The sequence below is a fragment of the Mugil cephalus genome, chromosome 18 (assembly GCF_022458985.1).
Source record: "Mugil cephalus isolate CIBA_MC_2020 chromosome 18, CIBA_Mcephalus_1.1, whole genome shotgun sequence".
Classification (NCBI taxonomy): Eukaryota; Metazoa; Chordata; class Actinopteri; order Mugiliformes; family Mugilidae; genus Mugil; species Mugil cephalus.
Genome location: NC_061787.1, coordinates 15,952,082 through 15,967,453, shown reverse-complemented (window position 1 = coordinate 15,967,453; position 15,372 = coordinate 15,952,082). Strand labels below are relative to the sequence as shown.

The window sequence follows — 15,372 nt, the reverse complement described above, 5'->3', positions numbered from 1 at the left end:
CTTAGAAGTTATTGTCTCTTGTTTATCTGAGCCACAAAGAAAAACACATTGAAGTATAAATGACTGCACTAAAAAGACATTTTCAGTAAAAAGCTGTGTCACAGTACAGTATTTTGCAGAGCGACTGTGCTGGTTGAGCTTGTTAACATCCTTAACAGGAGTTGTAGACAAAGGCAGTGGTGTGGGAATTTGTAAAGTTATACTTTCACCGTGGTAGGACGAGGAAATCATTTTACTCTGATTTAAATTCTATTACAGTGAAAATGTAGAAACGCCGTCCCTCCTCAGGTATGAGATGAAAAACCACAAACATTTATTCTATTTTCTTGCACATTTCCCAATGTGAAACACATTAGAGGCGGTTACGGCGCATTCCACGCTTCGTCGAATGTATAAGAAAAAGATTTGTAAACACTATGGAATGCATATTGCTCTGTGTTCTTCTACATGGCTGTAAATCAGACACAATGCCTCTGAGACATGAAAGAAGCTTTTAGACACTATGAAGAAACAGTGGGAGCCATGAGTAGCCTCTCCCCGGGGATCTGTCAGCTGTTTATCCCTTTCATTCTCACGTGACAGACAGCAGTATATTTTCATTGCTATAAATGGGTTTGGGAATATCACACATCATTCCATGCACGCGTTTCCATGCTTCAGGAAATGCATGGGTTATTCTGACTGTATGAAATAGGTTCTCGCTCATGCAATATGTCACTGCAAATGCTGTAATTCCTGAGCTGTCATAAGACTAATGTAATATATAAAACAACAGGAATGAACATATATAATTTATTCTTATCCATGCAAGATGCAAGAATGAGAGGATTGGGAACCCAGTATATCATTATGTATAGATTCTTTACAGTGGTGTGGGCAATGAAACAATGTTTTTTATGTGTGTGGATGGCGTCTATATGCCCGTAAAATGCAACGTGTTTACATTTAAGAGGAGGAATACATTTTTAAAAAGCAACATATAAAGAGAAAGACAGGGTGGACTTGTGTCTGGCTGGCTGAGCAACCGACTGATGTTGAGACAAATGATCCTGACGGACGGCTGGACTCTCAGCTAATCCACAAGCACCGTACGCCACCACTGAACCATGACACATAGATCATTCAGCCACTTAGGTGTGACAAGTGCAAAAGGTGGGAATAAGCCACGAACCCTTTCGCTTATGGTCACCAACACGGTGTTGTTGCAGGCATAGCTCCTCGTCTTACTCGGAAAATTTTCCACTTCCATGAGAAAAGCAATTTGGGTTGTGTTGTGCTGTGTGCCTGCATCCTGTATGCATGTGCGTAGTTGGCAGCATGTTGATTATAAGGAGATTATCAGGTGCACATTGTTCTGACAGGTGTGAAGAAAGTCAGAGGGAGGTGTCAAAAGAAAATTGAGACTCGGGGAAAGAATATGCCTACATGGTGCTTCCCTACAATCCTCTGTCCCCTTGTCTGAATCCTCTGTCCTTACTGTTTTCAGTAATAATACTGTATTCTCTTGAACTGTTAACCCCTCCTGCCCTTATCCGCTGCTTCACTACTTACCACTACCTCGGCACTGCGTTGTCTCAATCTTTGTTGAAGAGATGAATTACTGTAACGTCTTGCGCATCTCACATCCAGGGTTTCAGAGGTGGCAGTGGCACGCTTCCTTCCTGCTGACAGCTCTGCCTTTGGGAGGCGACAGTATTATTTCAGATGTGTTGATGAACCACAGTTTGAATTAGTCTGCCAGTCACGGTGATGAAACCTGCATATAAGGCTGCAATGCTTTCCAGAAACTAGGCAAAATTTGTTTTGCATTGACATGTTTTGCTGACAGAATCTATGCTACCATTCAAAATCAAGTCAAGGCCATCCCCGACTAATGAGGGTGAAATTATTGAAGGTTAGCAGTGTCCGATTTGCTGAAGTGTGAAATGCTTGAGCGGGATGATGCATTTTGATATTGGCCAAAGATCTGGATGACTTCATGATGAATGACATGCCTTTGATTGGTCATTATCAAAGGAACATGTTTACAAGTTTCCCCAAAGTGTGTGTGTGTTCTGCCAGGTCCTAAAGTACTGTCATTCAAATGATTCACCCATGTATACGTAAGGACAATATGTTGGCTTGTGTCTGTCAGGAAAAGTAACATTGACCATATTGTGACAAATCAATATTCTGTGAGGAAACGTTTGGACATTGCATTTGTGTGGATGTCACTTAGACGTGTACCACCCACCTAGACCAGACCAGGTATCCTCACCCCGTAGTAATAACGCTCCTTGATGGCAGCAGCCACCCCCAGCAGGATGCAGCAGACAAACATGAAAAACAGCACAAGGTGTTGACCTGGCCTCCAAATTCACTAAATTCCAAACCGATCAGGCGTCTGTGGGATGCACTGGAATAACCCTGATCCAGAGGCCCCTCTCCTCACCCCACAGGACCCGAAGGCACCCCCACTGACAACATTCCTACAGAATATTAGACAGGCAATCATAATGTTATGCCTGATCGGTGTATATATGCCTCTACATTTCCATCCAATCTGTTTTCCTCTCCCGCTCTCCTTCCCTTCCTGCCTGCTCTGTGTCAGAATAAGGAAAAAAATACACTACAGGGAAGAAAGTTTACAATATTCTGTTGGAGGTTGGAGTCATTTCTACCTCTCTCTGTGACTGCCGGTCTGACTTTGTATGCAGATGGTTTCTCCTGCATGCCTTCAAACCCAGCACCCAATCTAGGTCAACCATCTCACTGCTTCCCAGCTGCTTGACTGAGTTCTGTGTATGTATATCTATATCTATCTATCTATATATATATATATATATATTAGAAATATATATATGTGTGTGTGTGTGTGTGTGTGTGTGTGTGTGTGTCTGCTTGTTTAGTGCTCTAGGCAACAACAACAAAAATTGAAAATACATTTCTATACTTTTATCCTTCAGCAGACATCTGTTACATATTCATTTTTTTTAGCTTTAGATGTCTCCTAAATAATTGGTGTACTTACAGTAATACACTTGTGCGTATCGAAGAAATGAGAAAGTAGCTATAGCAGTGGATATTGATTGAAGTAATCAATGTTGCTGTCTCCGTTGACTGCTCGCGCTGGGGCTTTCGAAGGCGAGGAGAACAGGCCTCGGGCATCAGATCACAGTTGTCTGTGACCAGCCTACCGAATCACTGAGACTGCTGGGGCCGGGAGCCACACCCGCCTCAGTCTCAGTCTGAGGTCTGGTATCGCCTCTTCTAGGGTTATCTGAACAGGTTCAGTCCTCTGGGAGAGACAGAACATGGAACATTTTCACCTTACTTTTGGCACATTTATGAGCACTGGGACTGCAAGACTAGTGAAGGAAAATTTGAAGCGGCTTGAAGATTTTCAAAAAGTGTGCACGTATGTTTATGTCAGCGTCAGTGTATGTATTAGTGATTTAAATATCTGGCAAGTGCGCTGTGAGAATGAATTTAATTAGTCTGCACATTCCCTGTGAATGTGTGTTCAGCCAGTGCCAGAAACAGACATCCAGATGATGTATAACTTTGCAGTTTTGCTTATATTTGTTTAAATTTCCACAAAATCCTTTTTGTAATATACCAGGAATTCAGTTCATTTATTGCAGCTTCTGCAGGTTTCCAATTTTTTGGTGTGAATGTGCACTCAAGGACAAAAGCCTTAAAATATTTCCAACCTTCATAATGTTAAAAACTGAATATTAATCCGGCTTTGGAAGTTATTAGAGGATGTGCTATAATGTGATGTTTTCTTGTGTTATAATGAGTGATGTCAATCAAAGGTGTTTTTATTGAGGATGGAATAAGTGATAGAAATGATGCAGCATCAACATTAGAGTAGCACATTCAAGGTTTTATTATCTTCATCGTGCATTTTACTCGTTTTGGTGTTCTAGTCTGAGTGTCGTCTTTCTAATCTTCATTTGGCAAATAAGTCTGCAATAAAAGGAAAAAGAGAAAAGACTCCCAGAGGTAAAAATGATACACTGTGTTGCCATAATCTTGCATCAGCTAAGATCTTCTAATGGAGGCTGTCAGAGAGGAGATGGACTGCTATGAGAAATCTAAAAAGCAGGATGATAAATAAGGTCCTTCTAAGTAATAGTAACTTTGAGATCGAAGGTGCTGGAGAGAACCCACACACTTTTGCATATTGTACAAATAATGAAAAAAAAAGAGAGTTTTATAGTCCAGTTGTTGAACCTGTGTCTGTTGCTTTGATGTGCACATCTTCAGCTCTGAAAAGCATCCACACGGGAATGCTGCTGTTATTTTTAACTGTGGGTGTGTCTGCATATTTAAAATCTGTTTATACGGCGCGTTACGATGTGCTGTGCATGTTTGTGTGTGTGTGCATTTGTTTCATAAAAGTGCCCTCACCCTCTCTCAGCGCCGCTAACTGAATTATGCATTATTCAGAGTTTAATATTAGACGTTACACGGAGGTAAATTAGAGCCATCAATCATCCAAGACATTCATATTTGAGTCACTTTTGAAAGGCAAGGCAGCCTTTGGAAATCAGGAGTGATTAGCTGGGGAAATTGGTTATGGAAATTATAATTATTATTTCTTCATTTTCCAAGCTTTGCCTCATTCTGACGACATTAGCATTATTAGCCATATGTTGGGGATGATTATCATTTGAGCTCTCGAGGATGCCGGCCAGGTGCACACGGGCAGTGACGTATCATACATTTTAAAGTCAAACGTTGCTGTCAAGTCTAATCTACGCGTTCATCGTTTGAGCTTCAAAAACAGGAGTAGACGTTTCATATGGCGCTACAGGTTTAATAGCCTTCAAGTTGTATTTAAAATTCTAATTAAGCAAACAGATTGGCACAAGTCAGTTCTAATACAGCGTGCGAGGACAGCACTTAAACTCAGTGGAATATGTCGTTAACAGCTGTGTGCCTGCATGTGTGCGAGAGCTCAGATGTGTGCGTCTTTCTTTGAATCCTTGAATGCTTGCAGGGTTAAGAGAGTCCCCTTGAGATACCATAATTTTCAGAAAATGACTTTGCGTCATCTGAGATGTGGCCTAATCCGCATGAATAGTCGTGTTACACTGAGACATTTTAGAAACATTTATCTTTGAAATGTGACACAGTGTATTATAGCTCCTATTAGGCCAATTTAAGCACGTCAAAGGAATACTGACTGCTCAGTGCACATTTTTTTTGTGTGTTTGCCATTCTTAATAATTCCCCAAAGGAGTGGACATGATGGTGTGATTTTCACTTAGAAGTGGTTCATAATGGGTTTTTGCTGTGCACATTTTGATGTCCAGAAAGGTTCATTTAGCAGCCATGTTCCCACACAAAAACAAGACACAACCAGGACACTACACATGCTCCATTACTGTGTTCCCAAATGGATGGGTTAAATATAGAGAAAAAATATCTTCATGGCCAGTAAAGGAAATTAATTCATTAAATGCATATTGTAATTGCTGCATAAGAGGTAAAGTGGCTAGAATTGGGATAGATTTATAAGGCACTATAGAAAAAATGTCTTTATTAAATGATTTATAAAATCACCATTTACGACTGCTAAAAATAACCTTTATTTCATGTCCTCGAGAGCCTCCTCTATGACTCCAGGCGTGAATAAGTTGATACCTTTCCGGATTTTTCTGTCCACTGTCAAATCTGCAGAAGACTTCAACTTCATGGCGTTTCCCTCTGATCAGACCAGTCTGTTCGAGTTGAGGTGGAGGAATTTGGTTCGTACTGGGTTATTATTCTGAATGTTTGTGTTAACGTAGCCAGTGTTGCACAATGACTTCTTGAAAAGGTGTACCTCCTATAGCAGTAAAAAAAAAAAAAATCTGTAATAAACATCAGATTGACAACCTTTCAGGAGAAATCCCTTTCATAAAGCAACAGTTTAGTGCATAAAGCATGTTATGTTATAGGTGAAAAGACAGACTCATTCTTGGATACTTTCTGAAAGCTTTCTCCTGTGTACTGAACAACAGTATGACAGGAGTCTGACAAAAAAATGCACATATTTAAATATATATATATTTTTTAATAAAGCATGCATTACACCCGCCCTGCCAGCCTGACCTTATCCTGGTAAATGGACCATTCTGGTGTGTGTGTGTGTGTGTGTTGCGATGACCTCTCTCAGGCTTAGAGTACATCTGGGTGATGCTGTGCAGTTTTCAATGATTAAGATTAAGTGAGCATGTAAATGTAACTGATAACACAATAAAGAAGCAGTTTATCAAACCTGGACATCTCGTAAGTCCCAACCAGTTACAAGGAAATGTTGGATTATAAACTGTACATTTTTAAAAAAAAAAATTTTTCCCCCTACTCTCATGGTTCCAAAGGAGGTCACAGGAGGCGACTAGTTTTCATCATGATTTCACATCCTGCTTCCGTAGCATAAAAAAGAAGTAAAGCGAGACTTCTTTGAAAATTTGAGACATGAGTATGGATCAGCATTATATTACCTACCTGAAATGAGGGAAACCAACCTTGAAAAACAACATGGTGGAGCTTGTGACCTATACTGCAGCCAGACACCAGGGGGAGCTCTACTGGCTTTGGCTTCACTTTTGAGGAGCAGTTCCACATACAGCCTATGAAATGAAAGCAGAATAACTAAATTCAGAAATGTTTTACTACTTGTATCAATCTTATCAATGTATTATTTCTGTTCTGTTCATTTTGATGCTTTTCCTATTGTGGCATATAAAAATGTATTCCCGAGTTTAGCACATACAATCTATCTTTTTGTCTTCACGTGCTGTAGACCTGCGGAATGATTCAATGTCAAGGTAGCTCCTTCTTTTTGTACACCCGTCAAACTGTTTTTTTTTTTTTCGTTCAAACTAAGACTGCATTTCAGAGTCTTGTAAATTTTTCAGCAGTGTCATTTCATGCGAAGAGTAGAAGCTCGCTTTTGATTGTGTTCCTTGGAGGAGCCACCCACTCAAATATGGCGAGGCTTCCTGATCACGCAATGCTCGGGAGATGGCCTGGAGGATGGAACAGGAAGCTAAAGCAGAAGAGGAAAATATATAAAGGAGTTCTTTCCGTCTGTGTTTGTATTGTTATTTATTAATACTATCTAGAAGCTAGATTGTTAAAAGAGTAGGTTTAGAATTGACGGTGTAGCTCCTGGATTTGCCCCAAATATCAACAATATCGTTGAATTTTCCGAAAAGCCACAGTGCCAGTGGTATGGAAAAAGTGGAGAGCAATTTTGAATGGGTTACTACATTTCTTCGGGAACCACTCGTAACTCGTAACATTAGTATGAGTCTTGTAGTTTTGAGCAAAGGAACATGCCAGATAAATAAAAGAAGAGAAAACTGGCTGAATAGGGTTAAAGAATAACGTTGGAGGGATAGAAAAGGCATTGAAGTCGGACCAACAAGTCATGAAATCAGGGAAATGGACAGTTGATGTGTCAAAGGGTAAAAAGGAAGGACACTTCATTAAACCTTGAAGGAAGGTGTGTGCATATAATGAATATCTAAGTGAGTGTGTTTGTGTCTGTTTATGTATGGTGTGCTCTGTTGGAAGGGAGCAGGTGTTAGCTTGTTTCAGAGGTGCCCCAACTTGCGAAATCCTTTCATTCAGAGTGTGTGTCCTCCGGGTTCGTACGCACATGCATGCATTCTATTTATTTATGTGTGGAACAGAAGTAAATTCTTTGGATCTGTTAAAATACAGTTCAGACCTTTGGCTGGAAAGAGTATTGATAGCGCATCCCCACTTCCTTGCATTGGCCAAACAGATGCTATTTTTCAGAGGATACAGGCAGCGCCACCTTGTGAGTTTGGAGCCAGAGAGTATGATCGTGTTATTGATGACCCACCCACACTTTCACTAGACTCACTTTTCGTTTGAATAATACTGTGCTCTGCTGTACCTCCACCATTTACAAAAAACTATTGGATTACACACTGTACTTATTTATTTTAACTAAACGAAATTTATCAGAAAAAAAAAGACTCTTGACTATGGATCAGTCTTATATTAACTACCAAAAATGACAGAATCCATCCTTGAAAAAAATAATTATTGGACATGTATTTTATTATTTTACTGTTTTAGTTTGGCCCAAGTCTCATCCACCAAGAGCTTATGACCAATACTGCATGCAGCCACAAGGGGGAGCTCTACTTGCATTGGCTTCACTTCTGATGAGCTGTTCCATTGGCCATTTTTTTATTTATTTTTGTTACTATGTATGGTTCAGACCAATCAGAATGGCCGAATTTGAAATAAACGAGCATTAAACATGGAAACCGGGGCTTAATACTGACACTCATACTGATATGTATACGCTGACATGCTGCATAGACATGTATTGGTATACATCACATCAAAAAAACAAAAACATCACAGTTTCTGAAAGTTTTGCTTCAATTTCTTTGTTTTGTGTTTTTTAGCTACAGTAAAGACTGCTATTGTAGCAAGTTACAGATAGGGCTGTAACACTCAGTGATTAGTTGAGTGGTTTGCTGAGCACTGTGGTGTTGCCTGCAGCTGGAGTTTGTTGCCTTCTCCATCATAGGCTCAGTGGGTGGACATAGCACTACCTTTCTGCTGAATTTGTATTATTTTATCCCCGAGAGTGTCCTTTTTTAAATACAGTAGGTGTACGGTGTTAAAATGCTACTTTCAGACAACAGATAGATGTGATGCACGTCTTCACCTGCCTTTGACCTACAACACTTTGAACTGCAAGAATGAAAGGAAAGGTTTCCAGGACAAAGGTGAGACCAGCAATGTTGTATGGTTTAAAGGCAGTGGCTTTGAGGAAAAGACAGGAGGGAAAGCTGGAGGTAGCAGAGCTGAAGATGTTGAGGATTTCTTTGGGCTTGACCGAGATGGATGGGATCAAGTACATTACAGGGACAGCTGAGATAAAGTTAGAGAGGCCAGGTTGACATGGTTTGGACATGTTCAGAGGACGGAGAGGGAATACAGTGTTCGAAGGGTGCTGAGGTTAGAGGAAGACCAAAGAGGAGGTTTATGGTTGTAGAGTAGGAGGACATGAAGGTAGTTGATGTGAGGGAAAAGGATAGAGAGGGAAAGATGGATGCAGATGATTCACTGTGGTGAGGGAACAGACGAAAGGAAAAGAAGTACGTTGAACGAAGTTAAACACTTTACTGCAACAGTTAAGGTGCTGAGTGAGCATTTATGTCATACTTGTGCACCTCATAGCTAGTCTCATGGTGTACATCTGAATGGGGTATATAGTAGTTCCTTGACTCCCTTTTACTCCTTTGTAGCCTGTAAATCTGTGAAGGAAATAATAGCAGTAAAACTATCCACCGTTATATGTTTTCTTTTAGCTTGGAATCTTTCTTGTGTTTGTTTACACTTGGTTCTCCTAAAGGAGATCTGCTAAAGGCTGGGTCCTCTGCCATGATGTCAAATAACAGGAGGCTTTGTCTGATCTTTTTTCAAGTCTTATCTTGGGTTGAGCCAAATGAAATGTCAGACCATCATTCCACCTCAGTTTCGGTCGGAAACCGCACACAACTCAAATCAGGAAGAATGCGCCGCAATTAAATGCGTCCCCAAAGCCACAAAAGCTTCCTCTAAGCTGAGGTTCCCGTTACATTGTACTCTGCAGGATGTAACACATCTATTCACTAACAGCTCAACTGTGCCCCGCTGACAATAGCCCGGGAAGAATATTGGGGTGGCGGGAGTATTGTGACATCTGATGGCGGATGTGTTGGTGCTGGGATTATCTCTGCAGCGGCCAATGTGCGGTGAGCCAATATTGCAATTTTCTGAACACAGCACCTGCTGGACACTAATCACAAAGAGTCTGTGTCTGCTCTACACATGATCACTGGCTTCCTCAGACAATAAATGGTTCACAGCGATGTCTCAAAATTTGTATTGCTGCCGTGTTTTGAGTTCTTTTTTCCCCCTTCGGTGAATAAGGTGATTCAGTCTTACAAGACAGCGCTGCAGACCTGTCTTTTCTTTGTTACTGCAAGTGTACGGGTGTACTGACTTGCATGTCCTGAATCTTGTAAATTTTGTCAGAAAGGTATGGAGTAATAGGGATTGTCTGATGAGCTGATGCCACAATACCCCATTCATTTGTGTCAGAGCATTTATTCACATTTTAACTGTGTAGCTGTGCAAATTTCCCTAGAAGTACCATAAAGCACACAACCAGTGGGTTTAGACTTTATTACCTGTCAGAGCAGGTGTAAGTAATAAAATATGTATTTCATTTATCTCTGGTACTATGCAGACTGGTGCCCTGGTACAGCTAAATGAAATGAAGCCATCATTATTGCCATTAGTCACGCCTGTGATTCCTGATGAGGACGATCCATTGTGTCCATTTTGAAATACATGCAATGCAATTTTTTTTCTCTCTCTCTTTTTTTTTTTTTTGCATTATAAAGGAAACTAACCCAAGCCAGCCATGTGTTTGCGTGGGTTCATTTATTGGTTGCATTTGAGGTCTCCAGTTCATTGCCAGAGGTGTTTTACTGTAGGAATCAGGAAACAAACTGCGGGAGTCCCCAAAGAAGGCGAGGTAGGTCTTCCCTCTGCCCACTGACTTGCACATTTGGCAGCCTCACTCAAGAGAAATGCGGCACTCAGCCAATGAGCGTAATGTGGTCTTTGCTGGGGGTTCTAGTTGCTCGGGAGCCAAACTCTGGTGACTCATCTTCACTCAGGAGGGGAGATGCCAGACACAGAAGTGGTGTTTGTCAGTGAGAGTGAAAATTACCATCTGCTGGCCATCTCACTAGCATCTTTTATTTACAGACACCACCCTGTCTGTCTGTCTGTCTGTCTGTCTGTCTGCCTGTCTGTCTGTCACCTAGCTGACTGGCTGAAAGACTGGCTGCGTGTTGCATTTGCTGGCTGGATCTTAACGGTCTTACTGTCTGTGTAAGGTGACTGGCTCGCTTGACACTAATGCTTCACTTGATCTCAGCGTCTACCTCAAGATCTCTCTAAATGTCATTTCTGTAAATACATATTTGCTATTTAAGAAGCCTGTTTAAATTGATAAAACACTATAGTATTATCACGGATGCAAGGTGTCATTGTTTATAGCACCTAAAATATTGCTGCGTGCATCCAACCGTGTTATAGCTGACTCAATTTAGAAGTGACAAATGATGCATCTATTATCACACCCAGTGTATCCAGACCTTGCGACGACGTGTCTCAAAAACAAAAGGCAGCTTGTCCGTGCAGGACTGATGTTAATTTGTTACAGCAGGCAAGGTGGCATTTGATGAAAGTTGAACTTTCGCTTATTCTTCCAAGTCAATAATGTGGAGAAAGGGCCGTCAGTTAGAGACATCCATCGCTCTGCTATTGTGTGAACAAAGTAATTAAAATCGTGATAAGTGGGGCATCACATTTTAACAAGCCTGCAAGGACCTCTGTTTGTGAAGCAACATACTGGAAGTGACACAGATGACAAATGTGACCGTGTGCTTTGTTTGTTTGCAGATTAATTATTTTTTGAGACCCAGTCCTGGAATCCATTCACATGCCACAAGCAACCACCATATCCAGAATATTGTAAACTCGGGGGGGTTGTTGTGCACACTGAGTGGCTGATTGCCTGTGTGGCATTTTTGAAGGATTAGTTTAATCTGATACTAACGCCCTATTGTTTTCCAACTCACTCTTTTCAGTCGGACGCAAGTTTGTGTGACTACCTGGGAAAAAAACCCAACCCTGCACTGTGTCATCGGATAGTTGTATCCCAATACTGCGGTCCCCCTCTTACAACCACGTGTTTTTAAATCATTATCACTCATTCAGTTTTATTGGAAAGCTGTAATGTTGACTCATTTTAGTTAATTAAGTCAAAATCTGTGTTATGATGAAAGCTGTGTCTTTGAAAGTTGACTTTACAGACTCCTAATTTGAAATTCAAGATTCTTCACAAAATTCAGTAGTTCATGATAAACAGGCAGTCACTAGAGAAATCACAAGTCCTCCACCTCTGCTTCAGCTCTGCTCTTCTGTTTCTCCCGATTGGATGGCCGCGCAAAGGAGAAAGGTGATCGAGGTCTCCTCCCTTTAGCATAGTTTAACAATCATGTTTTTTTTTTCCTTTGTGTGTGGTAATGTTAGCAATGCCGGTGCCGGAGCAGCCTGCAGAGCAGGAGAAGGGGGCCATGGTTCCCCCTGTGATGCCAGCCTCCAACGGAGACAGATCCGAGACAGAGACGACTTCCTCCATCCTCGCCTCTGTCAAAGAGCAGGTAGGAATCCTCCCGTGGCTGTGCGTGTGACGGCCTGCCCCTGTGTTTGCTCCCTGGCTGTGTGACTTCCCTACGTGGAGGTTGGGACAGGTCGTCAGGCTAATTTGCCTCATCTGTAGGTGTTTGGGGAACAAGGATTTAAGAGCTGTCTAATCTGTGTCCGTGCCCTTGCCGCTTCCAGATTGAGGTTTCAGTTAGTTCATCTAAGTTTACTTTCCGTTAGATCATTTTGAATTAATTTCTACTTCAATGATTTCACTTTAAGTTACTTTCACGTTAAAGTGATTAACTAATAAATTAATTTAGATTATATTCATTTATATTTCACGTGTGGACTTCTTTTTTTTGCCACTAACGGACTTGGTATTTGACAGTGCATGAGCAGAAAATGTGCCAAACCTGTGTTGTATTCAGCTTTGGTGAATTGAAAGTCATTTTTTTCCCTTAGCTTTTAAGCTCTCTTGCACCAGCTTTTGTGCCTCCGAGCTCATGAACAGCTTGTTATGAGGCAGGTCTGGAGCCTCGTCGCGGTTATTCAGATAAAGAAGGCGGACCGCTGCTTTAGCGCTTAGAAGAATTCAGAGATTGATTGGTGCCGAGGGAATGCGAGAGCATAATGGATGGAAATGACGGAGATTACGCCGCGAGAGCTGCTTCCAGCGTAGACGTTGAAGAAGACAAAATCAAGGCAGTTACTTGACGGGAAGTGCGGGAAGGTGAGTGCAGTTCTGCGAGAGGATAAGTCGTGATCCTGCCTACCTGGAAAGGAAGTTAAGCACAGGGACGGGTAGAAGAAACTCATGGAAGGGTATGAATCACGGTGGCTTGGTTTGGTGTGAGAGCTTGTTTAGTGAGACAACATGTTGACTGAGAAGTGGTGAGAGAGAGGAGCCAGAAAAAGCAGACTTATTTTTGTTTGTACAAGGAAAAGAAGCTTTTCTTACCACAGTGCATGTGTCTAAGCTTGTACCTGTGAATATGTAGATGTATGTGTCTTAATTTAATACTTTAGTGAAGTATAAAACCGCCCCGTGCTCTGTCTTTGCTTTCACAATGACAAGACATTGCAGTCTCTCTGTAAAAAAAAAAAAAAAAAAAACAAACCCTCAAGTACACACTAATTGCGTTTGGTGATTATGTTTAGCCTTGAACTTATTCTGCTCTATAATGGAATGTTGTTTCATTTGGATTTAGCTCATCAGCTAGAGCAACACACCATAAATTTATCATTTTGCCTATCTGCATTGACTCTGAAGTTCTTCTTAATTTAATACCGTGGAATATTCCATTTACCCTCACTGAGCGAAGGACAAGTGCTGATAGCAATTTAAGCCTTTTTTCCATTTGCAAATGACATTCATTTGTGGTTTTTTTTTCCCCTTTGGATGAGAGAACCTCTCGGTGCGCTCACATTACTGAATCACTGAAGCATGCAGTCTTTAGTCAGATCCATGCACTAGACCAGATTTCAACCCCCAACTCCCCCCTGGGAGCGCAAATGTAGTAGAAGTTATCCAAGCAGGAATAAGCATCACAGCAATGTAGCCATAGCTGAAGTCTTCTGCAGTGCGACAGCTCTAGCAACTTTTCTCCTGCGGAATTTTCACTTTTTTGGAAATTCAAAATGAATTGTTCATCAGAAAGCAGCAGGAAACAAAAAGTTTTCTTTGACAGCAACTCTAATTAGCTCTATGTAGCGGCACGCTGCATGGAAAAGGCTGCTGGAAAGTATTTTTTCACATCTCTCAGTTTCAGTGCTCTCGCAATGCTGATTCACCTAGGCACCTGATTTAGTCAGATCCATTCATCTTCACTGATGCACATCATACTCACACAAGACTGATACTGTACAAGGTTTAGGTTGAAAAATATCGATACCCTTTCCTGTACTGTACTCTCTACTACCGAACATTTTTACATGCTGTAAAGAAATGTACCACACGGTCCATTCTTTGATGCCGTCAGATTTGCTGCACATTTTGTACCAAGTGGAAGAAATGTAAATGTGCGGTTGTGGAGCAGAAATAAGGGGTTTGGGAATACTTACTCTTCCGGCCCTACATGCACCGATCAGCCACAACATTAAGTTCTGCTGGGAAACTGTCCACACCCTCCACCACCTGGTTGTGCCTAGAAATTCTGTCCATAAATGTTATGAACATGATCGGTGACGATGGGCAGCCAAGTTGGAGTCAAACCCTCACCGGGAACGAGTCCGACTTACAGCCGGCTACACGGACCAAACTCGTGCTCCTTTGGTGCTTGAATTGAATGGTCCTTAGCAAGGGGTTATCCACCCTATACTCCCGGAGCACCCCCCACAGGATGCCTCTGAGGACGTGGTTGTAACCCTTCTCCAAATCTCGCAAAACACATGTGGACTGGTTGGGCAAACTCCTCCAGTTCCATAGTGAGGGTTAAGAGCTGGTTCGTAGTTCCACGTCCGGGACAAAAAGGCATTGTTCCTCCTTGATCTGAGGTTCAACTACAGATCAGACCCCGTTTTATGAGCACATAGTGTGTCTGTTATTTAACCCAGCCCTTTTTCTACAATGGGATCACCAAAATAAATGACACATGTCTCGGTACAGCCCAATACAATTCAATGATTCTTCAAACCACAATCAAATGCTGAACACCATGTAGGTGAAGATTTAGTGCAGCGCTGTCAAAACAATAACATTCAATAGCATTCTAATGCTGGAAGAAAATGTACACAAGTCAGATTTTGGAAACAATCATTTAAAATGTGCTGTCAGACCAATTTAACACCAACACAGAGCTGGTGGTGTTACTATAATTTTAACACAAGCGGTAGTAGTATCAGCACTCTCAACTGGACTGCAGCTCTGTTATCATAATACCTTTATACTTGACCCACCTATGTCAATTTATTGCATTGATTTAGTTTCTAAAATTTGCCTTAAACGTGCAGTAATTGGGCGTCTCATCACTCAACCTCATTGCCCCTGCACATAGTGTGGTGGCGTGCATGAAATACTTGCATTGTAAATATAGAATTTATTTTTTTTATTTTCTTCCTAGTCTACATAGTGTACACTACACAGTACCCTGCCCAGCACACCACATGTATGTGCTCGCATTTGCAAGTGTGTAATAA

At 41.4% G+C, this 15,372-nt stretch overlaps 1 protein-coding gene across 3 annotated transcripts in view; it reads left to right on the top strand.

Annotated features, from left to right (window-relative positions):
• ctnnd2a (catenin (cadherin-associated protein), delta 2a) overlaps positions 1 to 15,372 on the top strand; it is a 244,323-nt gene that overhangs the window by 33,137 nt on the left and 195,814 nt on the right. For all 3 annotated transcript variants that reach the window (XM_047568787.1, XM_047568785.1, XM_047568786.1), the window contains one exon: positions 12,121 to 12,251. In XM_047568787.1, the coding sequence (XP_047424743.1) occupies positions 12,123 to 12,251 (129 nt within the window). In that variant the 5' untranslated portion in view covers positions 12,121 to 12,122. The remainder of the gene's footprint in view (positions 1 to 12,120; positions 12,252 to 15,372) is intronic.